This window comes from Glycine max, chromosome 2 (assembly GCF_000004515.6).
Source record: "Glycine max cultivar Williams 82 chromosome 2, Glycine_max_v4.0, whole genome shotgun sequence".
Lineage (NCBI taxonomy): Eukaryota > Viridiplantae > Streptophyta > Magnoliopsida > Fabales > Fabaceae > Glycine > Glycine max.
The window spans coordinates 10857192-10885126 of NC_016089.4; the positions used below are offsets into that span (position 1 = coordinate 10857192).

The following is a 27935-nucleotide window of genomic DNA, read 5'->3' on the forward strand; positions in this document are numbered from 1 at the left end:
ATCAAAAATGATAATTGGTTGGTGTATTCTTGCACATCGCAATTTAAGAAAAAAATTGGGGCTCCATCAGCGCCTTATTTTTCTCTATTAGAAGAAATTGGCCAAATGGCATCACTCGACTTCTGATAACATTAATTATTTTTATTTTCACTCATATATATGGCTGAAATTTTTATAATCCTTAAATACTATGCAGAACATCTTTTTGAAATAATAATAATTTTTTCTATGCAAATTACTTTCAGAATGAGGATCTTCTCCATGCTTATCATTCAGTTTATTTTAATTTCAGGTAACCACTCTTAATCTTGAAATTGTTAGAGCACTAGCCAGAGGTAGTTTTACAATTATTGCTATCTATATATATTCTTCTTGTATCAGAGCATTGGGTATTTAACTTTTGTGTCAAGCCTTTCTGCTTTTATATACATGATCTAGTGGGTCATCAGTAATTTACTGAATGATATCATGGTAACATGTTATAAATTTAACCTTTTCAGTCATATTGAGATTTGACTCATATGGTTGTTATCTATCTCCATCAGTCTCCTATTCATGTTTGGTCACTATTTTGAGTTTACAAAAGTGACATCTTCCTGGCTTCATTATTTTGGGCTGGCTCATATTTATTAACGTGATACTCTCCTAGTCTTCTTACCTTGCGACTTAATGTAATGTGGAAGCACAAACTCTCTCTCTCTCTTGAATAAATGTTAATCTTTGTTTTTACAAAAACTTGAAGGTGAACAGAATAAACTTGTGCAAGTAAAAAATCAATATGAAATTATGTATGTCTGCGGAACTCTTTTTGGCTTATACAATTAATAGAACACCAATGATCCACCAAAACTAGAGGTGTTTGTGGCATTTCCCTTTTCATCTATTAAATGAGGTTTTTATTTGTAATTGAAATGTTCTGTGTAAGCTATGTGCTGCATTTGTAATAATTATACTTCAGCTGAAACTTAATACTTGCTGCTATTTTGCTCCCTTGTTGGCTTCATGTTTTTTTCAAATTAATGGATTTCATACTAAAAGATATTTCTTTCTCTGTGCAGAGGGCATTCCTTCAATTGGAATGTCACCTTTCTCATGTGGATGGTTCACTAGTGAGAGACATGTTAGTAAACTCCCAACTGATTTTTTATCAGATCATATTCATCATGATAAATTGTAGATTTGTTTTGTTTTGTCTTCCTTTTCAGATAATGTTACTCATCTAAGTTCATTTTCAACATGTACAGATATCTTCAGCTGATTTATCTTCAGTGGCTAAGGCAATTGATTCTGGTTTTACACCTGTAAGAGTGAATTTTAATTTATTTCACTACTTTGAAGTTTTTAGTCGTTTTTCTTCTCTTTTAACCTTTCATCATTGTTAGCTGTGAATGGTCTTCTATTGTTTCTATAAAGATTTCTAAGAGAAGTCATTTGGCAGTACTTAAAATGTTAAAGCAGCTAAAAATTAGTGAAAGCCTGATTTATCAACGATCAAGATTTCTTCATGGGTGATGCATGTAGAGAAAAAGTAGACTAGAATGTTGGATCTGCCTCACTATATGCTATACTCACTAGTTGATACACACACGGGTCGCTGGGGTATAGGGTATTTCCAACTGAATTGACATAGAGTCAGTTTGGATAATCTCCTCAACAAGTGCTTATAGGAGAAGAAAATAAACTAAATCAAGCATCACTAAATTTAGAAAGAAAAAAACTTTCTTTCTATATAAAATCTTAATTAAAAGTTAGGTTGTATGATTATACACTAAATTTTTTCCTTTGACCTTTACTTTGAAGGTTCTAAATTGTACAGTTTTTTATTTTCTTTTCCTTTTCTTCTTTACTTTGAATAACATGGGGCTCATTGTAATTTATCTAGGTTCTGCATGGAGATGCAGTGCTTGATGAGATTCAGGTAGAGACTCAGTGTATTCAGTTTTATTGTTCATTATTCATTAACAATGGAAATGGCATTTTGAAGTTAGTTTGTTTTCAGGGATGCACTATTTTGAGTGGAGATGTTATCATAAGTCATCTGGCAGCATACTCAAAGCCTATATATGTTGTTTTTCTGGTATCCTTCATATATCAAATATGCCCATTTTTATTCTTGAATTTCTACAAAAATAAAGCTCTTTCTGAACATTCCAAACTATTTGGTCTTCTATTTAGTATAGAATATACTGCTCCCTTCTTATATTCAAGTGATGAATAGCATGAACATATTGATAATAACAACCTCAACTCATTTAGCTAAAATAGGTCTGTTTGTTTTAATTCCTCTCAATGCAAATCCCCATTTGTGAGGGGAAAAAAATCCTCTTTGCTGCAAATAAAAGTTCCTTGAAACATGTGCAGAATGACATTTGTATTGATATGCAAGATAGGTTTGCAAAGCCAAAATTTTGAATTATCTTGGAACCAAGTATTTGGAGCAGACTATCACATTATATATCTGAAATTTTAGAATACATTACATGAACGTTTTCCATTAAGCATAGCTGAAAGACAGATGTATATGGGGTATATGATCGCCCACCAACAGAACCTAATGCAATACTCTTAAAGGAGATTGGTGAGCATTTGTTGTAAACTTGATCTTCCATATGGACATATTGCTCTATTCTCTTCCTGGTTGAATGTTCCATAAAAAAATTTCAACTATGACAGCTGTTGCTGAAGATGGAAGCTGGTCAGTTGTAAAACCGAAGTTGCAGAACTCAAGTAAGCAGACTTAGTAAATCATTATTCACTTCTCTCTCTCTTCTATTATTTGGTCTCATTTTTTGCAGTGTGACATTTTTCTGAAATTATTAGTCCAGTAATGTTCTAAGAAGACTTGTTAGACATTCACAATGGCTTAGTTTTCATTTCTGCTTGTCTCGTTTGGGGGCTTAAGTTGAGCTGAAATGTGTGGATTGCATTTTTCTGGCATATGTTTTCTACAGTTGAACTAACTGTTGCTGCTCATGATACAACTGGTGGGATGAAAACAAAGATAGCAGAAGCTGCAATGATAGCCAAACTTGGAATTGATGTCTACATTGTAAAGGTATTGTTTTTTTTGTTACATTTGATCTGTTTGTCTTTTTATCCCAGAGCTCCTAATGATGAATCCTGTTGCTGCATTTCAGGCAGCAACAAGCCACTCATTAAGGGCCTTAAATGGAGATCTGAGAAGCAGCATCCCTGACGACTGGCTCGGGACGGTTGTTCGGTCCTTGAGATAAATCTTCTGTTTCAAGATATGTTACATAGCTAAGAATCATCAATATGAAGTAGTAACTTTTGGCCACTGCAAGAATGTGACAGTTAGTTGTATTAACAACAATTACAGATACGTGTCTTCCTGAGTCAACTCACAAATCCCGTCTCAAATGCTAAATGAATTACTCATGATCATTTGACATTTGCTATTTTATCCTAGAATTTACCTTGATGTGCAATTAAGGTCAACTACATGTATTATGCGGTGTCAGTGAAGTTGGGTAAAAACCAAAATTTCAAAGGATATACAATTGTTCTGCAATTTTTTTTAATTGTTTATTTTGGTTTTCCAAGTTATGTATGGCAATTTTGATATTTTTAAGTGCTTCTTAGAGTTCTATAAGTTGCAAGTATGTTTTGCAATTTTACATTGGATTATTGGAGAAACTTATACTTTGGGTTGTGATTTAGAAGTTAGCTAAAAGTGCTTTTAACAATATCAGAAAGGATACTCTTAAGATAAACAAGCGGTATTGGATTGATGTATGATGAGCCAGCCAATTATGTTCCAGACTTGCAACTTGAACAAGATTCCAATAATACATTTCTTCCTGGGTTGTCTTAAAATACAACAAATTTTAACGTTGTACGTGCAGCTTGTATTTGTTTATGTTTCTTCCAACTAGTAGTTGCTTCCATGAAAAGCGTCACAAATTAAAACGAGGACTCAGCCAATTATGTCAGAGACTTGAAACTTGAGCAAGATTCCAATAATACATTTCTTCCTGGGTTGGTTGTTGACTTCCCAAGTGACCCTAAAACGTTTCCTCCTCTTGTTCATCTTATCACTTGATCATATCAGTGGGGTTGCCATTTTCTGAAGCATATATACAGCCCCTGTTGCATATCCATTTTTTGAGTTACAACTTAGAATATGGCTGAGGCTGTACTCAAAGGTGTACTCGGAAATTTGAGCTCTCATTCAAAAAGAGTTGCCACTGCTTCTGAATTTTAATCAAGACTAGGAAAGGCTTGCTAGTTTACTCACTACTATCATGGCTACAATTGAAGATTCAGAGGAGAAACAATTCTCTAACAGGGCTATAAAGGACTGGCTGTGAAAGCTAAAAGATGCAGCTTATGAGCTGGATGACATCATGGATGAGTGTGCCTATGAAGAATTGGGGATGGAATACGGAGGAGTCAAGTGTTGTCTATCAGAAATGGTACGAAGTTCTTTCTTATCCTCTTTTAATTCCCGACATGTTTTTTCCCTTTACAAAATTGCTAAGGAAATGGAAAGGATAAGTGAGAGATTAAATAAAATTGCTGAAGAAAGGGAGAAGTTTCATTTGACTGAGACAACTCCAGAGAGAAGAAATGCTGTCACTGATCAACGCCAAACCAACCCATTCATCAACGAACCACAAGTCTATGGAAGAAATGCAGAGACAGAAAAAATTGTAGACTTTTTGCTTGGTGATGCCTCTCATTCTGCAGACTTATCTGTCTATCCCATCCTAGGGTTAGGAGGACTTGGAAAAACAACACTGGCCCAACTCATTTACAATCATGAGAGGGTAGTTAACCACTTCAAGCTAAGAATTTGGATATGCGTATCAGAAGATTTTAGTTTGAAGACAATGATAAAAGCTATCATGGAAGCAGCATCTGAGCGTACTTGTGAGGATTTGGATCTGGGACTGCTACAAAAAAAAACTTCAAGACCCGCTTCAAAGTAAAAGATATTTGCTTGTTTTGGACGACGCGTGGATGACAAGCAAGATAATTGGCAGAAGTTGAAATCTGCACTGGTTTGTGGGGCAAAGGGTGCTTCCATTTTGGTTACAACTCGCCTTTCAAAGGTTGCAGGAATCATGGGAACAATGCCTCCTCATGAATTATCAGAGCTATCCAAGAATTATTGTTGGGAATTGTTTAAACACCGAGTCTTTGGACCAAATGAGGCAGAATAGGTAAAGCTTTTGGGCATAGTAGGGAAGGAGTTAGTGAAGAAGTGTGGGGAGTGCTGCTTTCAGCAAAAGAGAGAAAAAAGAGTGGCTCTATGTTAAGGAAAGCAACCTATGGAGTTTATCTGGCGATGCAAACTCTATAATGCCTATGCTGAGACTGAGTTACTTGAACTTACCGATAAAACACCTAAGGTACTTGAATCTTTCTGAAGGTAGCTTTGAAACTCTTCCAGAATCGCTATGTGCATTGTGGAATTTGCAAATATTGAACTTTCAGCTTTTTTAGATGTCTAAAAAATTTGCCTTACAGTTTGATGCGCTTAAAAGCTCTTCAGGAGCTATCTTTGATTGAGTGCTCAACACTATCAAGCTTGCCTCCTCAAATAGGGAAGTTGGCAAGGAGAGAGAGTTCCCAATTCTTGATCTCAAGATATTCTTTAAGCTTCAATCTTCCCAATTCTGCCAAAAGAGGCCAATATGTCAAGTAAGCAACTGAAAGTTTGTTGGTTGTCATGGGACAGAGATGATGAAGAGTGGGAATTATAAGAAAATGTTGAGGAGATTCTTGAAGTGCTTCAACTTGATACCCAACAATTAGAAGACATTATACGAATGTTTTCCATTAAGCATGGCTGAAAGACAAATGTATATGCGGTATACACAGATCGTCATGGGTGAAAGACACATGTATATGCCATATACCATCGTCTTCCAACAGAATCTGATCATGCAGTACTCTTAAAGGAGATTGGTGAGCATCTATTATAAACTTGATCTTCCATATGGTCCATTCTCTTCGTGATTGGATATTACATAGAAACATTTTCAACAGTGAAAGCTGTTGCTTAAGATGGAAGCTGGTCAGTTGTAATACCCAAGTTGCAGAACTCAAGTGAGCAAGCTTAGTAAATCATTATTCATTTTTCTTTCTCTTCTATTATTTGGCCTCATTTTTTTTGCGGTGGGACATTTTTTTGAAATTATTAGTCTAATAACTGTTCTAATAACACTTTTTAGACATTCACAATAGCCTGAAATGTATGGATTTCATTTTTCTGGCATGTGTTTTCTACAGTTGAACTAACCGTTGCTGCTCATGATACAACTGGTGGGACGAAAACAAAGATATCAGAAGATAAGCTGCAATGATAGCAAAACTTGGAATTGATGTCTATATTGTAAAGGTAATGTTTGTTACATTTGTTCTGCTTGTCTTTTATCTCAGAGCTCCTAAGAGCTTATTTAATGGGAGTTCTTGAGTTCAAGAATTCATGTGTACTAAATCTATTATTATTTTTGTTTAAGAGTTCTCCATATTGGAGATAGAATAATAGGGGAATAACTTTCAAGAATTTTTTTTCTTCAAAAAAATATTATTTTTTAATGTAAGTGAGGAAAACGAGAGGTTTTTTTATTATTTTTTTCAAGTAAAATCAAAGAACCAAAAATGGATTTTACCACTAAAGCAAAAAATGACAAAAGTTCTTTCATCTTATGTAACGTCATGGGACCCACAAAAAGTAATCTAAGAATCAAAAATTAATTCTTTCACTAAAGATGTTCTAATGATGAAATCAAATATTATATTTTAGGAGAAATTATTTGATGGTCTACTCTAATGATGAAGCCAAATATTACATTTTAAGATAAATTATTAGATGGTTCAGGACTACTATGTTATCTGGAGTTTCAACTAATAATTGTATAATATGTGAACAATTAAAAATATTTTCACTAAATTAAAGATATACTCATTAATAATCTAACAATAATTAATGTTGTTATTCCTAATTTTAGGATCTTAATTTCTTTGAAATATTAAATTATCTACATGTCATATAAGTATTGGTTAAGAATGAAAGAGAGGTCCAGAATCACCTAATAATTTCTCACATTTCAGGCGGCGACAAGCCACTCATTAAGGGCATTAAAATGGAGATCTTAGAAGCAGCATCCCTGACGACTGGCTCGGGACGGTTGTTCGGTCCTTGAGATAAATCTGCCATTACAAAATATTTTGCATAGCTACCAATCATCAATATGAAGCAGTACTTTTGGCCACTTCATGAATGTGACAATTAAAAACCAAAATTTCAAGGATATGTACAATTGTTCTGTAAAAAAAACAAATTATTAGTTTATTTTGGTTAACTAAGTTATATATGCCTGACAACTTTGATTTTATAAGTTAGCTAGGAGTGCTTTTAACAATATCAGAAAGGTTCTCTTAAGATAAACAAGCTGCATTGGATTGATTCATATCACCAACATATCATGAATGTGTGGGAGTACTTGTGAACTTCTCTTGCTTTGGTGTAAGCAAATACAGCACTCACTCGGTCATGTACATAAGATCACGAAGAAAAAACATTATGCCAGTGAAGATATCAAATACAAACTAAAAAACAAAAAGTTGCTGCAAATGTAAAAGACAAACAGAAAAATAAGGCTTTCTTTAAGACTTTTCAGGCAGACGGCTCTGCCTGAAGTATTCAGCAGTTGACAACCTCGTCGTCCCCAGGACAAAATGGTCTTCCAACATGAGCCAAAACCCTCTTTGCTCAGAAGAGAATCCCACAGACAAACACCCTCAAAAAACTCTAAATTGCTTGGAAAATTCACAATAGGAAAACATCTTTTTCCTACTACTCATTCCCATGTTCTTCATCTCCCTTTTCTTTTTATAGCTTCAAAAAGGTTTTCTTTTAAGCCATTAAAAAACAACCCAGTACTGGAACAAACGAATCATGAATACATTTGAAACCATTCAAGAGCTAACGTTCAAAAAGTTAACGTCCAAATTCAGTCATAAAAGCTATTGATTTAAATGTAGTTTTTTTTTTAAAGAAAGATTTAAATGTAGTTAATCTTAACACCAAGAACGTTGGTGGCGTGTTGGTAAATTAAAAACTTTTGTAACTCAAAGATTTCTTTTTTTCTTGTTATCTCCGGAGTCCTAAAATTTTATTCTTAAAATATTTATCTCTCAGACTCTCTCTGTTGGGTGGTCTTTAAAGTAAAAAAGAAGATTCCTATGATAAGTAAGCAGTGCTCTAAATTTTAAAAAGATAAACATTCTTTCTACAACAAATATAGTTAAGAGAATAAAGCATAATACTTCTAAGAGGAAATAGACTATTTATTTTAGTTTAAATTGTTCATGTAATAGAAATTTAATATATCACATTTAAAAATTTAAAATACATTTTCCTATAATTAAATTTCTTCAATTTTTTTGTTTTAAAATAATTGCTTCATTTTATTAAAAAATCAGATTTTCACCCCTATTCTGTTGTACTACACAATGTGCTTTATTTAGAAATTAACTGAAAATTATATTTTTCCTTGTGATTAGAAGTAGAACTTAGCCACTTGAAGATCCAAAGTTTCAAACTTTCTGCAGTTGTATTTGAAGATTTCAGTGTTTCTTCCTTTCATTCAAGTTCACAACATAATATAAGCTTGATAAACATGTAGCTGTACAATGTTCAGAAATTTGTAGTGTTTGCTCCTGTAAATTGGACCTCGTACGATCTTTTTTTGTCAATGTATTAAAAAGTGAAGCCGAGGACATGCAGTAAAGTAACAAGGTTTAAATCCACCCCATTACCGGGCATCATTAAAAAAATGTACTAATGTGATGAATGTGTATGGAATGTATAACGAATAAAACTTTTCTCAAACACCCCCCAATGTGGTGGACGTGGAGCTTAATTAGCATAAACTGTTATTACAAAACAAACTTTGTATTGTTTGCACCTCCTACAGTCTTTTATCAATGTATTAAAGAGTGGATTTGTATTATTTACTGTCTCCTTGTGATAACAAAGTTGAAGTTTTGAGTTTAAATAATTAAATTGTAAATTGCACCAAGACAGCTTGATGTGTTTGTTGATCAAAATAGAGGTAAAGAATGGCTCTATATATGTAGAATTTACAACATGAGAAATCAGTCATGTCTGCCTTGAAATTATTTAATTGAACATGCTAATGAAATTAAGCAATGTTTTGCCTTCTCTGCTTCATTTCCCAGAGTTGAAAAAATAAGTAAACAAATTCTATCATGAACGTGTTATTGCCAATCATACGATTACAGAATTCAAGAAAAAGAAAACAACGAGTACAGAATTCAGGGATCAAATTTTACTTTTCCCTGAACCAAAGCATAAACTTCAAATGCAATTAAGAAACATCATAATGAAGAAAAATTTATTATAAAGGTTATAAGGTCTTCTAAGCGTATAAATAGATTTAATGGCCAGTGACCAATATAACTTCACACCATTTAACAGAATATGGTTCTAGCATTGATCCAACACGTTTAAAAATATAGTAGGTCAAGGACTCCCAAATAAAGCCATTCAAGTTTGACCACATCTTGTAAGAAAGGTACAAACTTTGGCTGATTTAGTATACAAACCCACATAAAAGTGAAAAAATAATAATAAATACTATTTATCATCTCAGTTTCAACTTCTGCTTTCCAGATATTCAACTGACACAACTCTATTACTTGGGGCCAATGTCCTTAAGGGCACAAATCTGCTCCTCCCCCATGGAAGACATAACAGACACAACCAGATCTTTGCCCTCAGCAAATCCATCCTTGATCTGCATAACACGCATTCAAATCAGTGGAAGATTGAGCAAATTAAAAAAGTTTAACAGATGATCGAGAAGATCATGCCAGTTTAATTACTTTGTAATTGGACATAAGTCAACAAAATCACAAGACAAACATTGTTATCATCAAATGTTCATAAATTGTAGTTTACAAGAATTTCCTTCAACATAACAAGCAGAACCAATCCAGTTTATGTAGAGAAGGTATCAAACAAACTAACCTGCGAAAGCAGATTTTCATCGGTTGGAAGCCTAAGGTCATCCTTAGTACCACCAGTCTCAGTCAGCAGACTCACCTAATATATTCATTGAAAAATATCCTTAGTTCACCTTAAAGAAAGAGTCGTACTATCCTAATTAAGTTTAAGTACAGGGTAACATACATTATTGATCAATTGTCAAACTATATCAACCAAATCATATCAGGAGAGAAAGTGAAAAATGAGGCCAAGCAACTATACATGGATGTTAAAGATTAAATTTAAATCGTATATATTATTTTAACTACAGATTCATTAACTTGTTAGATTCAGATTTTTTTATAAAATTCTATCAACCTCCCCCAACCAAGAAAAAAACAAAAAAATTGAACATAAAACATAATAATCCAAAGATGCAATCAAAGAAAATAGTGCAAATAACTATTTATCTTGCCTAAATAACCTTAGTTATATCACATCAAATCACTTAGGGGTATCAATATCTCATAGATGTAGCTTAAAAGAAAAGGGGAATGAATAAGGGACACAAGTGCAACTGAAATCTTACAAATCCATCCTCTGAGATGTCAATGAGCTGGTAGTCAATGCGATTAACATGGGGAACCTGTTGTAACCACATAATAAGCATAAGTGGCCTAATAAAAAGAACAAAACCAAATCCAAAAAGCACTCTCATACATACATCACAGTTATGGGAAGATGGGACAATATCCTCAAGCTTTTTCCCAGTGAAGATGTCAATTGCAACAAAGTGACACTTTGCGTGTCCATGCTTGCCAGTTTTGGAAGTTGAAACCTCCACAACCTGTCCAACCAACACAACCCCAAAAATTCAAAATCAAAACTTTAACCTAGCTTTGCACAAACATCCCCCCCATAAGTGGAAAAACCACAGAGAGACAATTTTCACATGAAACTAAATTTCATAAAAAAAATTCACCAAATGGGGTCTGATTAATCACATCAATTGTTACAATCCACTTACCAAAAAGAAACCTTTAAACAAAATTCCGTGCAAACACGATCAAAAGTCCAAAATTTAAAGGGATATCATAATTTTTGAAAAATAAAAAGAGAAAAAAGAAGGAGGAACCTTGCATGGCCTGTTCTTGATGACAATGTAACCGTTTTTGCGGATGGTTCCAGCTTGCTGGGGAAATGTCTTTGATGCTCCAGCATCAGCCTTTGACTCGAAGTGGTGCTCCTCGTCTGACATGGTTATGGTTCATCACACGCAACATAATGTGTGATGCTTCTGGTTTTCCTTTTATAAACATACACTACTAGAGAAGAACATTGTAACATTTTTTTTTCCACATTTTTTTTAATTGGTGATAACTTTTTTTTTTAGAGAATAATTTGGTGATAACTATTCGGCCTTTTTTAGGTAATATTGATCCCATCACCAACCTTCGAGTTTATCATTTTAATTTCGGTAGGACTATAGTCTTTTTGAATTTTTCTTAAACTAGATGTTTTATAAATCTACAGTCTCAATAATTATTTGTTCCCACCTTTTTCTCCTATGTAATCCTACCGAAACTATAGAAGATATAATAGAAAAATGAAAAGTTATAAATGTAGGCATAATTAATTTAAATAAACTATATGAAACATAGATTAAAATTATAAAAGTGATATGTATAATTTTTTGTACATAGTGTTATATCATTAATCATATGATAAGAATTCCAGCAATTTAAAACAACTATCTATTTTGATAAAATATTTTAGTTAATTTTTATTTTTCTATTAATTAAAAAAATTATTTAACAGTTTAATAAATCAGTTTTTTTAGTAGCTTTTAATTTTTATACGTTATTTAGAGTAGTATTTTTTTTTAAATATTAACTTCTAAATTCTAATTTTTTATTTTTATTTTCTTGTTGTCTTTGAATATTTATTAGATTTCTTTTTTCATCTTTTTTTCTATTTAATGTAAAATTTTATAATTTTTACCTTTTTTATATATAATAGGATTTCCTCATTTTTACATTTTTATTATATATGATATTGATAGTGATATAATAAGTATTTACAATTAATTTAATATTAAAATTATAAATACTACAAAATATATTTTTTTATCAAGAACATAAAATAATTTTTTTATAAAAATATTACATAAATATGTTCATTTATATAATTTTATATTTTTCAACATAAATTTTATCAAACACTCATAATATAATAACATAATTTTTTAACTTTAAACTTACAAATAATTTTTCTGTTTTTAACTGAATTTTTAGCTTTTAACAAGATGACAAATTAGTTTTGCCAAAAGATAACTTTCTATTCAACCTTTTTTTAACCAAAAGCTAACATGATTATTTTGACTTTGAAGCATAAACAATTGTTGATTGCTTTTTAGTTTTTCTTTGCCCCGAAAGCTATAATCCAATCATTATATGGAGTATATCATATTTTGTTTTTAGAAAATGGAGTATATTTTATCATACACGTCTCCTCCATCTTGCATTCGAAAATTATCCGTTTCTGTTTTTGTCGTTTTTTCTTTTATTTTTTCCCATAAAAGTCGTCATTCAGTGCAGTGTTGAATTTGCGTTCTTCGAACGCCACAACACGCGCCGCCACGTGTGGCTTCCTGGGGCCCACACTACATCAAGGTTCTTTCTTCTTTTCTTCGCATTTCAGAATATTTTTATCAGATAAAGGAAGAATTAGTTCTCAACCGCTAAATTTGCATCTAAATATGCACATTTTCGAAGCAATGATTAAAAAATGTTATGATATCTATATAGTATCTAGAAAGGGAAAATAAATACTGATCTGATATTGTAAAGAGAATAAGAGCACTAACTTTCAAGAATGATAACTTAGTTTTTTATGTATAAACAACATTTTTTTTTATTTGTAATAATGGAAGAGAATGTTAATGAATTTATAAGACAATACATGATTATAGTTACTGTTAGAATCTGTATAATGACAACAAAATAAAACTAATTATTTATACAACATATTAAATAAATACAGTACATAATTTTTGGTACATAGGAAAAGAAAAACACAAACTAAACAGCAAGAACAGAAGCTCACATAATTTGATTTCAATGACAGGTTTTTCAATGAACACTTGTACTAATTAACATCCGGTTTCATAACAATCCATTTTGACCTGCTAAAACTTATAATACGTTATATTATTACTAATAATAAGTATAAGCATCTTATACATTGGAAGAATTTACAACTATATAAAACATAAAGTATAAATTCAAATATATTCTTTTGGTAAGAAAATAAGTCAAAAAATAAGTTTTCAAATTTTTAAAAATCATTCAAAATTATTTGAATTGTTAAAAAAATTAATAATGTTTTATAAATAATCATTATGTAAAATATTGACTAAAGAAAAATTAAGAAAATTAAAAAAACAAATTTATTATATAAATTATTAATATTAATTTAATTTAATATAAAATTCATATCACAATAAAAACACGTGATTAGAATATGTTAAAAAATAAAAAAATCAATTTTTTTATATTGTGATGAATATTTAACACCTAAAATATACTTCCTTCCTTGGGTCCTTATGCGATCTAATTGATCAATCTAATTAAAAATATTAAATTTATCTTAAATTAATATTTTTTTCAAAATTACTCTTATGAATAAAATTAATAAACAGTAATGAATTATATTTATCTTAATATTAAGTTATTTTAGAACTGACTTTAATTAAAAGCATTTTAGTGAAATAAATAATTAATGCATAAGAAATTTTAGGTTGAATTTTATGAAAAAATCAAATCACATTTTTATTTAGACATTATAATAAGATCAATGAAAGTAATTCATTTCATGTTAGATTTTTACATTGATGAGTGTGAACTGGCACAAAACATGGAGCTAAAGGAGTATATTCCTTTAACTTCGATTGAAATGTAAGTTTGTCACTTTCCTGTTTAGATGCCGATTCCTTTCAAACAAGACATAAATTAATTTTTTTAAAGTCGTGATACATTTTGCATCAAGAACAGCATTGTCGAGAATAAAAAAAGAACAGCCCTACCTCACTAGATGAATTAGGTTACAAAATTACACTGCTATTAAACACCACTAAAAATCAAAACTCCTAATACTATTTATCGATCAATCTCTTTTAATATTTAGCTCCAATATTGTTCTTGATCTCCCTGTTTCCTTTTTTAAAGAATTAAAAAACTATTGCATCTATTTTTTTCTTCACCGGTGCCTCCACTTGTGTCTCCGACGATGTACACAAATCTGTTGTTAATTGGTCATATTTGAGTCATTATGGCAAAAACCATTGAGTTAAATATCCTAAGTAAAACTAAGAAAAATACAATATTATACCTAAACTAATAATGGTAATATCATTTTCTGGTCATTCCATGAAAGGAGGTTTCTCATGTTTGTTAGGAAAAAAAATTATGAAAGCCAGGCAAATAACCGAGTGGGAAAAAAAATCCCCCTTTCAATAATAAACAGCAAAGGATTAACCATATACCTTCGTTGGCAAGCATAGCATAAGTACTTTAACTTCTCTTACTAGCAGAAATTGATCCAATATCAATGCTGTCCACTCTATGGATGAATATACGAGGTGGTTTTTCTCTATCAGTAGCAAAGATGCTATAATCAGATTAATAGAATAAAGGCTTAACTCAATATTTTCATGTTTAGCTTCAACTAGCAAGGCCTAGTTTTGTTTCTTGCCTAGCTGTTTATGAAGTGATTAAATCATTTAATAGGCAACGTGACACTGCAGCTATCAAGGCCTTTCTTAGTAAGTGTAGTGAGATGAAGGTTTCTCATAACTTAAATATACAAAATTACAAATACCAAAGCTTATATTTGAAAATCAATAAAATAAATGCACATACTAAATAACAATAGCCAAGCCTTAAAAAAAAAAAAAACCATAGCCAAGACAAGCTATATCTCATGACTCGTGAGAGTAAAAGAGTGGAAGAAAAACTTCATGATTCATAAACAAAATAAATAAATTATAACCCATTTTCATATTTTAGAATATCCTGCATATATATAGAAATTCCAACAATTCAAAGCATATAATGGAAAAAAAAAAAAGAAGCAAAGATTCAGGTGTTGGAAATACCATATCTCACTCTATAATACATCTTAGGCATTTTCTTTCAATAAAATATTAAATTTAGCAGCTCCAACTTTCAAGTTCTTAATTAACATTGGGGGATGTTTATGCAAACTTAAATGAGTAAAATAATATGAAACTCATTTTCTCATTCCTTTATGATTGTGGGGCAAGAAATACTATATAACAATGCCAATGGTAATATTGGAAGGTTTCATTCACATTTGATATAGAAGAAATGAGCCAACGACAAGATAAGAATTACTCACATTTCCTTTGCTTCTTGGTAAGTATGGCTTGATGCAACTGCCAGAAGCTGTCCCGTGTGGTTGTATGATAAGGATGCAACACTATTTGGGTATCTGGGCAACTGAAATTGAGAAAAGTAAAGCACGGAAACTAATGAGCTGACTACAATTTACAAACACCATAAAGATTAGAAACAATTATGAAACTTAATAGACAAATACCTCAACTAGTCTTCTCCTACTTCCAGCATCCCATATGGTAACATAACCTTCATTATCACCAGTGGCAAAAGCACCGGATACACTACACAGAAATTGCATTAATTGAATTTCAAGTTTTATAATTTATAATGGCAGCCTATATGGGAAGGAACATACAGTGGACTGAATGCAATGTCATTCACTGATACCAAATAATGCCTTCCATCCTTTGATTTTGGATGACACCGGAATATATATCTGTGAGGATTTGATAAAGCAAATTGTTAGAAACTGTGGTTGTCATTAACAACAATCTGCAAACTCAAATCCAAATCAAACAATAAATAGATACATAGTTTAGGATATCTGTTAGGCAGGTATCTAATTCTAAAGAAATTTTGCAAACAGATGATTCATGGTCAATGGTATAGCTGAAATCGAGAAGATAAAAACAAATTGCAAATGCTAGTTTTATCAGTGTTGCGCTAACAATTAGTGAACACCACACGCTCACCCCGTGACCTCAAAATGGGAATCAAGCACCAACGATTTTCTGTCCCAATGTGTTTAATGGTCATGAATACGATATAGAACATATGATTCAACACAAACACAGGTATATATGACAAATTTTAAAATTTATAAGACACAACAAAGCTATAATAATGATATTATGTAAATTAGTATAAGATTAACATAAAACACAAATCTTAAATAAAAAGAGATAATCGATGTTTTAATAGTGAAAAATTGTTATTGTAGACATTATAAAATGCTATAATTTATCTAATTGTTGTGACGCTCCCATTTGTATAAGCATACAACAACAACAACCAATCTTTTTCTCACTAGGTGAGATTGACTGTAAGGATTAAACGACACCATAATGTTCTGTAATAAATCATATCATATCTATAAACAAATTATTGACCTTTACGTCTTTTTACATTTGGCTAATAGTTTTTCTCGGTCTACATATACCTCTAGCAATCTAATCTGCTCTCCTTATTGGGACATCTACAGATCTTCTCCACACATGCCCAAACCATATAGGGTGCAATTCTATCTTTTCTATAATAGGAATTACCCGCCTTTCAAAAAAAAAAAAATATAGTAGGAATTACCCCAACTTTTTCTTTAATGCATTCATTTCTAATTCAATCTTGTCTAGTAGTCCATTCACCCATCGCAACATTCTCATCTTTGCAACTTTGAGTTTATTTTCTTGTTGGCTTTTTATTGCCCCAACATTCTGTTCCAAACAACATCGTAGGTTCTGTAGTTGTGCGGTAAAATTTTTCCTTTAAGCATGAGTGTTATAAACTCCTCTATTTTATTCATTTTAGTTGAATCTTATGATTTACATCTCTCTCTATTTCTCTTTATCCTATATGATGGACCCTAGATATTTAAATTGTATGTCTTGTTGTAGAGTATGCTCTCCAAGTTATATCTCTACACTTGGCTTGTTTCACCTCTTGCTAAACATACATTCTATATAATCTGTCTTACTTTTACCTAAGCAAAGCCATGATCTTTCGAAGTTTGTCACCACATCTCTAACTTCTCATTTATATCCTCAGTTGATCCTCCAACCAGAAGTCTAGAACTATATTCTATAAAACATGCACAGTGGCACTAGCTCTTGGATGCTTGGTAAGAACGTCCAAGAATATAAAGTAAAGACACGGGTTCAAAACTAGCCCTTGGAACATTCTTATGGTTATAGGAAAAACTACTGTGAAACCATATTGTATTCTCACCTTAGTCGTTATCCCCTCATAATATGTCCTTGATTGCTCAAATATATGAAATACAATTTCCTTTCTTTTCTAAGGCCATCTTAAAAGCACCACTTCACACCCAACCGTATGCTTTTTTCAAGTCAATATAGACCAAATAAAAATCTTTTCAATTCCTCCAATATCTCTCCATTATGTGTCACAACAAGTATATTGTTTCCATGGTTGACCTCAAGCATAAATCCAAATTCATTTTCAATAATGTGAGTTTCTTGTCAATTACTTTTATATAATTGGATGGGTATAAAAGTTTTAAATAAGAGCAAAAAAAAATGTAAAATATAGCTACGCATATTTGAAGTGTCTATAAGTACCTTTTCCCATAATTAGATAGGTATAAAAGTTTAAAAAAAGAAAAAGTGAAAAAATTGTAAAATATGGTTACAAGCATGTGAAGTGCCTATACAAGTACAATGACATGGTTAATATTTTGAAATGTAAATTTTTCATGACATGAAAACCATCAACTCCAACCCACAATCAGACCAAACCAACAATTAGCAAAGACATCATGTGCCTGTTAAACAAAATTATAATATTTAAATAACTTTAGACTCATTCATTCTTAAATTTTTCCTTATTGTGAATTGAATGCCTAAAAGGTTAGAAAAGGAAAATTTAGGTGAGTAATAACTATGGAAGTTAGGTTATAAAATTAAAACAACTGGAGTGAACTGCATCCTTATTAGTCTTTCAGCATGTGAGCGAGTCCTTTTGTCAGCCACGACAGTGAAAAGGGAAAAAGGAAAGCCAAATAATGTATCAGAGTTTTAAAAAATGCATATTAAATTGCAAAAGGGTTATCTAAAACTGACCTAATTTCATCTGAACCGGATGGATAGGAAATCTGCAGTGATACTCGTCCATCTACAGACCCAACTGCAAATCCTGCAAGAGCATCAGACTTAATATCTGCCTAAACTCTGATTTCTGATTGCCTATGAACATGTGGTTTAGCAGTTTTAAATCTCAAATATCAATGGTATCTGGAAAATCAATAACAAAATATGAAGAGAAATGAAAAAGTTCTTAGTGGCTCAGAAATAAGAGCAGCAATTTTCCTAAGTTTATAAGATAAAATATGACAACATAGTTCATACCTTCTGCATCTGGAATTGAACTGACACATCTTAAGTGTGTTCCATTGAATGCCTCTTTTGACTCAACTGGTTGGTCAAAGTAACGTAAATCATAAACATGCATTGATGCTCCAATGGCTATGGTAACATTAAACCCAGAGACAGACATGGAGTCTACCTCTGCATCTAGACTTCTCAAACATAAAGAAGTCTTCTTCGTATGCATGTCCCATAACAGTAACTTCTTGTCAAATCCGGATGTGACCAACTGACCTGCACTAACCAAGACCAAGGATGATATGAACATTTTTTTTAAGACAATAAAGCATGGCCATGATAAACTTTTTATTTACCCAAATCCGGCATCTCAACATTTTTATTTTTATTAACTTTTAAGAATGTGATGAAACTTGGAATGAAACATTATGAGGATTAAGGATATGTAATTTATAGTTACAACTGAAAAAGGCATTAGTAAAATTAGATTACACTTCATAGATGGCTGGCAAGTTGAAACATTTGTTTTTTTAGAAAAAAGCCAATGTTTTTTTATTTGATCTCTCACCATCGTAACACCGTCTTGGATTCCCCGTCAAGAATTTATTGATCTATATACTTACAAAATTGTGCAGATCAAGAGAGGTGATCACTAGGTTTTTGCAGCTATATGAGCATAATACACAAAGGATTGTGTAAGAACCTAACATGTATTAAGTTACCTATCCTTGCATGCCTCAAAATACATGAAAACCTGTGTTATCATAAATATGATTTGTGTATCTGATACGCCACATATCCAATATGATGATACGATTATTCTAAAAATATATAGGATAATATACATTTAAGATACATACCTATATAGTATATATATCTTATATATTGTATGTATACAAATTCATAAAATATAATAAATATATGATTGCATTTTTGCAAATTCAAATTAAGAAATACTTCTGGGACATTACTAAAACAAAAACAAAAGTTATAAATCATTGTCAACATAAGTTACTTCTTATTGTCTACAAATAGGAATAGGAATAATACTATAAATCTCACTCCTTTGTTGAAATCATCTATAAAGAGGACAAACTTCAATTTTGTTCATCAAGGGACAACAATGCTTCCATGTTTCTATATTATAGATGTTTTAATGTCTCATGTAACTGTATTAACATTTCATAACTTTGATTGAAGGCCTGGATACTTCACATGTAGAGGAGCTAAGAGTGGTAGGAAGGAAGAGTGGAGGATGGCATATTGACATCTAATATTGAAGGCCTGGATACTTCACATTGTATCATACCAATAATTATTAACAGAAATAAATAGTTGTATCAGTAGCTTACATGTTTCATTGGAATATCCAATAAACATTGCCATGTCATCGTGCCTACCCACTGTATCAACAAGTCCTGAATGCAAGTCATACCTATAAAGTTTAGCTTTAGGGGAGTCAAAAACACACTTGAAAAAATTGTAAGGCACACACCATATATCATATCATATGCGAAACTAACAAAAGCCATAGTTTTTTTTATCTGTAGAAATTGAACACACTACCAGGGGATTTATAACACTCATACATTTTGTCCAACCAATTGAACTAGACCCTTGGTACAAAAGCCACAGTTTATTTAGTTTGGAATTTGTTTTCAGTAAATATGCTTTTATGAATAATTAATGATTAAAAAAAAGTCAGCTGATTTTATTTTTTTATTTTCAAAATTCATTAAGCGGTAATAAGAGCTACATCCCCTTGTAACTAGTTGGTCAAATGGAGCAAAACAACTGGCATAGAGTTATTCTAGCTTAACCAAAGTGTAAAGGTTTCAAGTTCAAGTCCTAGTACTCAGTTATGTTAAATACTCGGAGGAGAGTTTTATCACCCTGACCCATAATGGTCCTAACTAACTCGAACAAAATTGCTCAGATACATGTGATTTATAAAAAAAAATGGAAGGAAACAAAATCTTGTTTCTAATGAGTCCCAAGTTTGAGCCTCGCTCATTGAAATGAGGTAAATAAGTTTCTCTATTAGTTTTTGATCCAGAGGCTTTTCCTGCCTTAGACAGCAACAGCCCTCTCCCTATGTTTTAATGTATCAAAAACACATTTTACAGCTTTTAGTCTTTTACCAAATTCCTCTTGTTTATAAAAAGTTTAAAAAAACTACGACAGCACAAAACAAACAAATTAAACATCACAAGTATATTTTTCTTTACATATAGAATACAACATTTGATCAATTAGTAATTATTAACCGCATGACAAACAAATCAGTATGAACCAGCTCGGTTTTTTCTCCTTCGAAAAGCAGCAAAAAGTTTCAGTTCCTCTATGTTTTAATTTAAAGATTTAATTACCCATTTAATACTTCTCGATAGTTAAGTAAATTTTTTAGTCAAATTTAATAAATGGATGAATTTTTTAGTCCTAAAGTTTAAATTTTAATTTCTAAAAGATGGTGCAGTTAAATTTTTTAACTCCACATGAATCTTTTGAGAATTAAAATTAAACGAGACTAAAAAATTTATTTATTAACTATTAGGACTGAAAAGGATAAATTTGAAAACCAAACCTAATTTAAATATCTAACCTACAGTGAGTAAAATAGAACAAAATTGAAACGGAACAATTGAAGATTCGAAGAAGACCTTCGGATTAGTCCATCAGAGGCGGCGGCGAAAGCGACGGCGTCGTCCTGGAAGCAGCAATCGAGAAGAGGAGCTTGCGAGGGAGCTTGGAGTCTGAGGAGGGAGGCGTCGACGTCGTAGAGGCGAAGATTCTGATTCAGAGTCAAATTCAATGAATTGCGAAACCAAAGCGAGAGAGAGAGAGAGAGAGAGAGAAAAGAGTTGTTGGAGTGAGATTGCTGCTTACGGAGTCCCAAGAAGAGATGAGAAGGTTGTTGGAGTGGGGCGCGAAACGGGTTCGGGAAATGGCGTCTCCGAATTCCTTCTCCAACTCCAATTCCGACCAATTTCCCTTCATTTTTTGTTTGCACTTGAAACTGAACACAAACAACTCTTTGCTGAAATTTGAATTCTCCCGCTCACAAATGCTTCTGTTGTTGTGGTGGCATAGAAAATGTGGTTTAATTTCGGATTTAAGGTTGCGTGTTCTTTTTTAATTATGTTATTCATAACAAGTATTCATTAATTTTATGGATGATTATCATTTCAATCAATGATTTATTAGTGGTCGGATGTTATTCTTTTAAAAATAAGAAGTATTTTGTGGTTTAAAAAAATTAGTTTAGGGGGGAAAAAAGTGAAAATTTGAAAATAAAATAAAATAAAATAATGATATGATTTTTAATTTATTTGAGAAATTGAATTGAATTAAAAAATTATTTCTTTCTTTGTATTTGATTGTTTTAAAAATGAAAGAAAAATAAATAAATACATGAATATCATTAGTAAAAGAATGAAATATGAGAAAATAAAAAAAATCTTTTGTTTCAAAGTAGAATAATTATTTTTTATCGTAAAGTCTCACATGCTTTCTTCGTTCTTTCCTCCCCTTTTTTCTTTGAAGGAGAAGAATCGTCTAATTTTTAACTTTACTTAATTTTACATTTTAAAGTAAAAAATTAAGTCTAAATCTAAAATATGTTGATCTAAAAATTCTCTCCATATATAAATTAGAATAGTTATACTAAATCAGAAGTATTTTTTATGTGTTATTCTTTAAGTAAAATGTTTGTAAATATTTTCTTGAATCAGAATTTTATTTTTTATTTTTCATTTCTAAATTGAACATTGTTTTGAAATAATTTACCTCACAATGTAAATTATTTATCATAAATCTAAAATGTATTTTATATTTTTAATCTATATAGTCAAAAGTATTTATTTATTATAAATTTTAATTCTATAAAATAAATATTTATTTTATGCATTATACTCACTAAAATATTAATTAAAAAATAATTGAACAGAACATTGATTTATATCAAAAACAAAGAATAAAATCAAACTAATTATAACTTTTTCTATTCATAGGAAATTAAAGACAAGTATTGAAAGTTACAAAAATTTACTAATCATTCTCAACCAACTAACTAAAGTAAATCTCCTTGGTATAAAACTAATTATAATTTATTTAGTTCAAAATTAAATAAACTAATTAACGAGCCAATTCAAACCAAATTAGAATATGTTTGAAAATCAAGTGAAAAATTACTTTTGAAGCAAAAATACTTTTGTCAACCAATCAAGACCCTTACTTTTGTTTTTATCTCTTGGATTTGCATTGGAATACATACCACAACAATTTCAACTGCAAACCAAAAATGCACTTAGTATGATTAAATTGCCATATTCATAGAACCCCCCAAGGAAGTAATTAGATTGGATAGAAAATAAGTAACATAACACAAGCACAGATCTTTGCACAAAAGCCCTATTCTAAACAAAATGCATGCTTCGTGCGACATGTCTACAGACAACAAACCACATGTACCATGACTGGACCATAGGTGAGAGCTAGTTATAATTTTACATGCAACCAGGTAAGGAGAATGGATGATAGTTTAACTATCTGATGAAGCTAAACTATCAGCTAGCTCTCTTTCGTAGGCCAATGGCAAACGACTACCAATTCCATGAATAATAATGATTCATACAATCATAAGCTTATCATAAATGCTAAGAAAAGACAACATACCAAATTTAGTTCAATGATGCAACAAACCAAACTAACAGATATAGATAGTACAAAAACAAAACTTCTCATCAAAATCTAGTGTCACCCTAATGTAAGCTTCAATTTAAAAATATATACAGAAATCCAGATTAGCTTTCACTGGTAGGCATTTCAGACACTAACTTTTGACAAAGAAATCAAAATTCAAGAACTTTCAACTCAAAATCAAGACCTTTCGTCTGGAACATAGAAATCAAATGTAACATCAACAGAACCAGAAGTCTCTCCGGTGTCCTTATACTCAACATTTGTTATTGTCCCAAATTCATCCATTTCTTGATATTCTGGTTTAACCCGCCGTACAGGCACTGTGACAGAGTAAATAGTTCCAAGATCTGTATCAGCAGAGACACTCAGCTGAACTTTATCCTGTGATTCTATTTCCACAAAATCTGATAGAGCACGCACAACATTGCTAACAATTTTTCGCTTTGCCTCATCACTTACTTCACACCGATCAGAGAACAGAATCATCTTCAAGCGTTGCTTAGCAATCCTAGCATTGGAGTTTTTTCTAGATGTTGCCGATGGGAAAATTATCTTCCAAGCCAAATTTAACCGCTCAAAGAAGTTCATTTTAACAGCATCAAGGAGAAAGTTCTCGGTTTCTTGGCTAACTGAATTTGATGTAAATTTAGGACCTCCAAGGACCGCAGCAACTGGCTTGCAATACCCACGCATATTGCATCGTACAATTGTCAGGTAAGGGCATTTTGGAGTGAATTCAGAGATGCTACAAGCTCTGTTCAAGAAACGATGAAAGTCTACCTATTTAGACAGAAAATTTGAGAAATTAACGACAAGGCATTTTTCATTGATTTCAAAATTTTGATAGTCTGTATAATATATATAGGTAAGTGTGAGCATTTATCAACAATGCAACACTCTAGAATCTACGCCACAAGCATTTGAAATCTGAATAAAAACATCTCATCTAAATAGAAAATTAAAGAACATTTTATTGATCCTTTCCCCACTCTACTGAAAAATCAGAAAACATAAATGCAGTATCGCATCCTCTTTAAGCATACTTAACACCCCAACTAAATGGCACAAACCTAAATATATATTCTATTCTAGAATTTCTAAGGCATGTAACTTATCAAGAATATATTATGCATATTTTCAATCAAATGAAAAAAGATGCAAAAATAGTTATTCCCTCCTCTAATCTTTGGTCTGGAGGACCATGAAATGGAGACACAACTTATGAATGCAGGCTATGATATCAAATTAGCCTAATAAGATCTCTTATAGCATTCAATCAACCACAAAGAGAGATGAAATAGCTATAATTCAACAATTTCCATGGACTCCCATCATCTGAAAAACACCTATAGTATTATTTTGTTTAGAACCACAAGTATCTTCCATAGGAGAAGTACTATTTGAGTCAATAGGTTGAGAGCAAAGAGCACAACCCCTCAAGGACATTTAAGAGACACAGTCAGGTTAGAGTGAGAAGAGAGAGATAAAGTAATTCAAAGAGGTTGACACAAGGGGGATTTAGGAATTTCAGAGAAAGCGGAGATTGAGTGTTTCAAAAAGGTCAAGCCACCGGACAGGCTGCTGACACTGGAGTGGAGACGAAGTGGTTGGCCACCAAGTGTCACACAAACTGAAGAAACTTGTAAGCTTATCATATATTGATAAGAACCTTGGGAGAACCACATCACAAAAGCTAACTGTTATAGTTGGAGAGCTCAAGGCCTTATTAATTCCGCACTGGAACCCATACTACCAATGTGGGATTCAAGTCCCATACCATGTAATTGGATCCTAACATAACTGTTCGCAGGTATGAATCTCTAGAAAGTTCACTAATATCACAACTTCGCAAGCAATCCCCACAATCCTGCTCCAATCTCGCATACTAGCAATCCTGGCATGAACGAGCACGGAAAAGGCAGAAAAATCATAGGATCTTAATCGAGACAAGGCTCAAAAGTCAGACCAAAGACCTTACTTAAGGAAAATCAGGCATATACCACCTAAACCAACCACCAATTAGTTGAAATACCACCTATAGTGTGTGTATATATATATCATACCACAATGGAGGCCAAACACAGGTACCACCTACAGTCAATAGACAGATGGATGCCATTGTACACTTATACATCCCTTGTCTGTAACTCTAAACCAACCACTATAGAGGAAGGTTTCCACTTTCTACTAGACAAGCTACTAGACCATCCATCATATCATGCCAATAGCCAAATGACACTAAATGTATACATAAAAAAACAATTTCTGTACTCAAATAAAAGGGCCACATCTGGCTCTTATTGCATCTTACTGTAGCAACTACATTTTTTTTATTGTTTCCATTCTGAATGCACCATAGTCTCCACTACACTGAGAAATAGATTATAAAACGCGGCTGAAGAATCAAGGAAACACCGCAATTGTAAACAAAAAAAAAAACCTAATCGAATTTGCAGAACCCTCGAATGGTACGGTTTGCGTGTAATTAGGCGTTGAAATCAGCATGAGCGGAATTGCAAGGAGAATATATGCATACTGTGAGAGAGAGTGTGAGAAGCATTTGTGCGAAGAAAGGGAGAGAGGGGAAAAGTGAGATGAGAGAAAACAAAACCTTTGGGGAAGACTGAGAAGAGGTTCGGAGTGGAGGCGAGTGGGAGCGATACAGAGGAAGTGTTGCTGAGACTCTGAGATCGCCGGAAATCGCCATTGTTGACAGCTTCGGGACAGTGGAACTTCGATATTCTCAGTCGCAATCTTCTTCTTGTTGCCCGCTATTATCACGCCTCCTAGTACGTCGTCGTTTCGTCAGCCTTTGTTCTCTTCTTTGTTCCCTTACCAATGTGATGTAATTTTTTCCAGTTCTTTTTTTAATGGGAGTAATTTTTAAATTATTTAGTAAGTCTTACCCGGTGAAACCACTTTCAAGTTAAGAGCAGTAACACTTTGAACTTTGAAGTAATAAATAATATTAAGAATTCAGTGTAATGTTTTTTTTTTTTACTTCGTCAAAGTCTTAAGTTATTTTTTTTTTTTTTTTTTACTTTGAAGACTTTGAAGTAGTAGGATATATACAACTTCAAAGTCGTCATTTTTTTTCACGCTATTTTTTTTGTATTTCATTTTGTTTTCAATTTTTTTTCATACAAAATATATTAAATAAAATAATATTTAAAAAATATATAACATATTAAATAAAACCATAAAAAATATACAGCATATTAAATAAAACTAATAACAAGTAAAATTAAAAATATTTATTTAATAATTAAATAAATAAAATTGTTTATAATTTTTAAAAAATTAAAAACAAAACAAAATAAAAACAAAAAAAATAGTATGAAAAAAAAGAAATTACAATTTTAAAGTGATAATCCATTAATATATATATATATATATATATATATATATATATATATATTACAACTTCAAAGTCATAAAAACAAAAAAAAATTAAAGTCATAATATATGATATCCTTTTCAGAAATAATTTAAAAATTATCCCCTTTGAAAAAAACTGAAAAAAAATTACGCCCCGTTTGTAAAATAGCCAGCAAATTGATTGGTGAAAAAAAATATTTGATTGAGAAAAATTAGGAAAGAGAGAATTTTAGATGTGTGAAGTAGGTTAGTTATTTAGAATTTATATTTGATTTTTCTTTTATTTTTGCTCACCTATTTATTTTTTATTTTTCTTAAACTATACATTCTTTTTACCAATATAGTGTGACATCATTGTAGATAATCTTATCTCTTAAATATGTAATCATGTATTTAATTATGTATTTGAAAAAATATTTATTAAAAAAGTTAATCATTTAAATGAATATTAGTATCTTAAATGATTAATCTTTAACTTTTTTCAAAAAAAAAAATTAATCACACAGAAAAATAAACTATAATTTTTTTTATTTTCACTATATTTTTCATCTATTTCTTTAAAAAAAAATATTGTTTTCATTCACCTTACTTCTCACTTGTTTCTTTCCTTCTTATCAAATTGATCCTTAAAATAATTTCATTTTTTATGTCTATTTAAGGAGTAAGGATATATCGCTTATAATAAAAAAAAAAATACTATTATAAAAATTATCTCGTGGTCGCCATGTATTGGCTAGATAATTTGAAAGATTTTTTTACACTGATTTGTCATCAACTGGTTAGTAATATTAATTAAAATCGACCAAAACTAATAAAAAATTATAAATCAAACTAATTAAATAAAAAGTAAATGTCATAAAATTACAGTACACAGTAAGAAAGGATCCGAAATTACTCCCTCTCTAAAATATAAGAAAAAAATAGACTTTTCTTAATCTTAAATATAAAAAACATCAACTAATTTTATTTTATTTAATGTTATTAACATGTATTTTTATTGCATTATCATATTTTATTGTACTAAAATTTATATATTGAAATAATATCACTTATTATATGTAAATTGATGTGCACATTAATTTTAGTTTAATATATTTTGTAATGTATATGTAATTTTACTTGTGTTTATTTGTTTATTATGATAGTATAATATTAATATATTATGTTTGTAAATATATGTTTATCTATACATAATTGATCAAATCATTTGTGGTAAATACTTAGATATCATTTTATTTTATAAATGTATTTATGAAATATTGAAATTGTAATGTTATTATGTCACTTGTTAAAAATTTTATTTTTAATTATCTTTACTCTTAGGGTGTATACATTTCAATTCTAAGGATTTTTTTATAATATTTCAAAGTGAGATACGTTGTGAAGAGAAAAATA

The 27935-nt window shown here is 31.2% G+C and overlaps 4 protein-coding genes across 7 annotated transcripts in view; 1 reads left to right on the forward strand and 3 right to left on the reverse strand.

Annotated features, from left to right (window-relative positions):
- LOC100792453 (amino acid kinase superfamily protein) overlaps positions 1-3542 on the forward strand; it is a 5349-nt gene extending 1807 nt beyond the window's left edge. The window contains exons 4-12 of the mRNA NM_001255484.3: positions 293-335; positions 1059-1120; positions 1245-1301; positions 1883-1918; positions 2000-2077; positions 2512-2578; positions 2674-2727; positions 2952-3055; positions 3138-3542. Of these exons, the coding sequence (NP_001242413.2) occupies positions 293-335; positions 1059-1120; positions 1245-1301; positions 1883-1918; positions 2000-2077; positions 2512-2578; positions 2674-2727; positions 2952-3055; positions 3138-3233 (597 nt within the window). The 3' untranslated portion in view covers positions 3234-3542. The remainder of the gene's footprint in view (positions 1-292; positions 336-1058; positions 1121-1244; positions 1302-1882; positions 1919-1999; positions 2078-2511; positions 2579-2673; positions 2728-2951; positions 3056-3137) is intronic.
- A 5825-nt stretch (positions 3543-9367) lies between these two features.
- Positions 9368-11280, reverse strand: EIF5A (eukaryotic translation initiation factor 5A). Of its 2 annotated transcripts, NM_001251538.3 has the most exons (5): positions 11121-11268; positions 10710-10832; positions 10575-10631; positions 10028-10102; positions 9368-9794 (listed from the first exon to the last, which is right to left on the reverse strand). In NM_001251538.3, exons 1-5 carry the CDS (start codon positions 11241-11243, stop codon positions 9693-9695), a joined length of 480 nt encoding a protein of 159 aa, NP_001238467.2. In that variant the 5' UTR covers positions 11244-11268; the 3' UTR covers positions 9368-9692. The 2 variants fall into 2 exon arrangements, with proteins under 2 accessions (NP_001238467.2, XP_040861556.1); XM_041005622.1 differs by having other exon boundaries at positions 9468-9794; positions 10575-10832; positions 11121-11280.
- Positions 11281-13973: 2693 nt separating this feature from the next.
- LOC112997601 (mitotic checkpoint protein BUB3.3) lies at positions 13974-21541 on the reverse strand. Of its 2 annotated transcripts, XM_026125280.2 has the most exons (10): positions 21348-21534; positions 21122-21252; positions 19814-19896; positions 18486-18737; positions 18201-18273; positions 15761-15841; positions 15605-15686; positions 15404-15504; positions 14529-14635; positions 13974-14284 (listed from the first exon to the last, which is right to left on the reverse strand). In XM_026125280.2, the coding sequence occupies exons 1-9, from the start codon at positions 21456-21458 to the stop codon at positions 14557-14559; spliced, it is 993 nt and encodes a 330-aa protein (XP_025981065.1). In that variant the 5' UTR covers positions 21459-21534; the 3' UTR covers positions 13974-14284; positions 14529-14556. The 2 variants fall into 2 exon arrangements, with proteins under 2 accessions (XP_025981065.1, XP_025981066.1); XM_026125281.2 differs by lacking the exon at positions 14529-14635 and having other exon boundaries at positions 21348-21541.
- A 1639-nt stretch (positions 21542-23180) lies between these two features.
- LOC732562 (plastid division regulator MinE) lies at positions 23181-25962 on the reverse strand. Of its 2 annotated transcripts, none has more exons than XM_026124372.2 (2): positions 25774-25962; positions 23181-23916 (listed from the first exon to the last, which is right to left on the reverse strand). In XM_026124372.2, the coding sequence occupies exon 2, from the start codon at positions 23853-23855 to the stop codon at positions 23340-23342; it is 516 nt and encodes a 171-aa protein (XP_025980157.1). In that variant the 5' UTR covers positions 23856-23916; positions 25774-25962; the 3' UTR covers positions 23181-23339. The 2 variants fall into 2 exon arrangements, with proteins under 2 accessions (XP_025980157.1, NP_001236997.1); NM_001250068.1 differs by having other exon boundaries at positions 23219-23942; positions 25774-25898.
- Positions 25963-27935: the final 1973 nt, after the last annotated feature.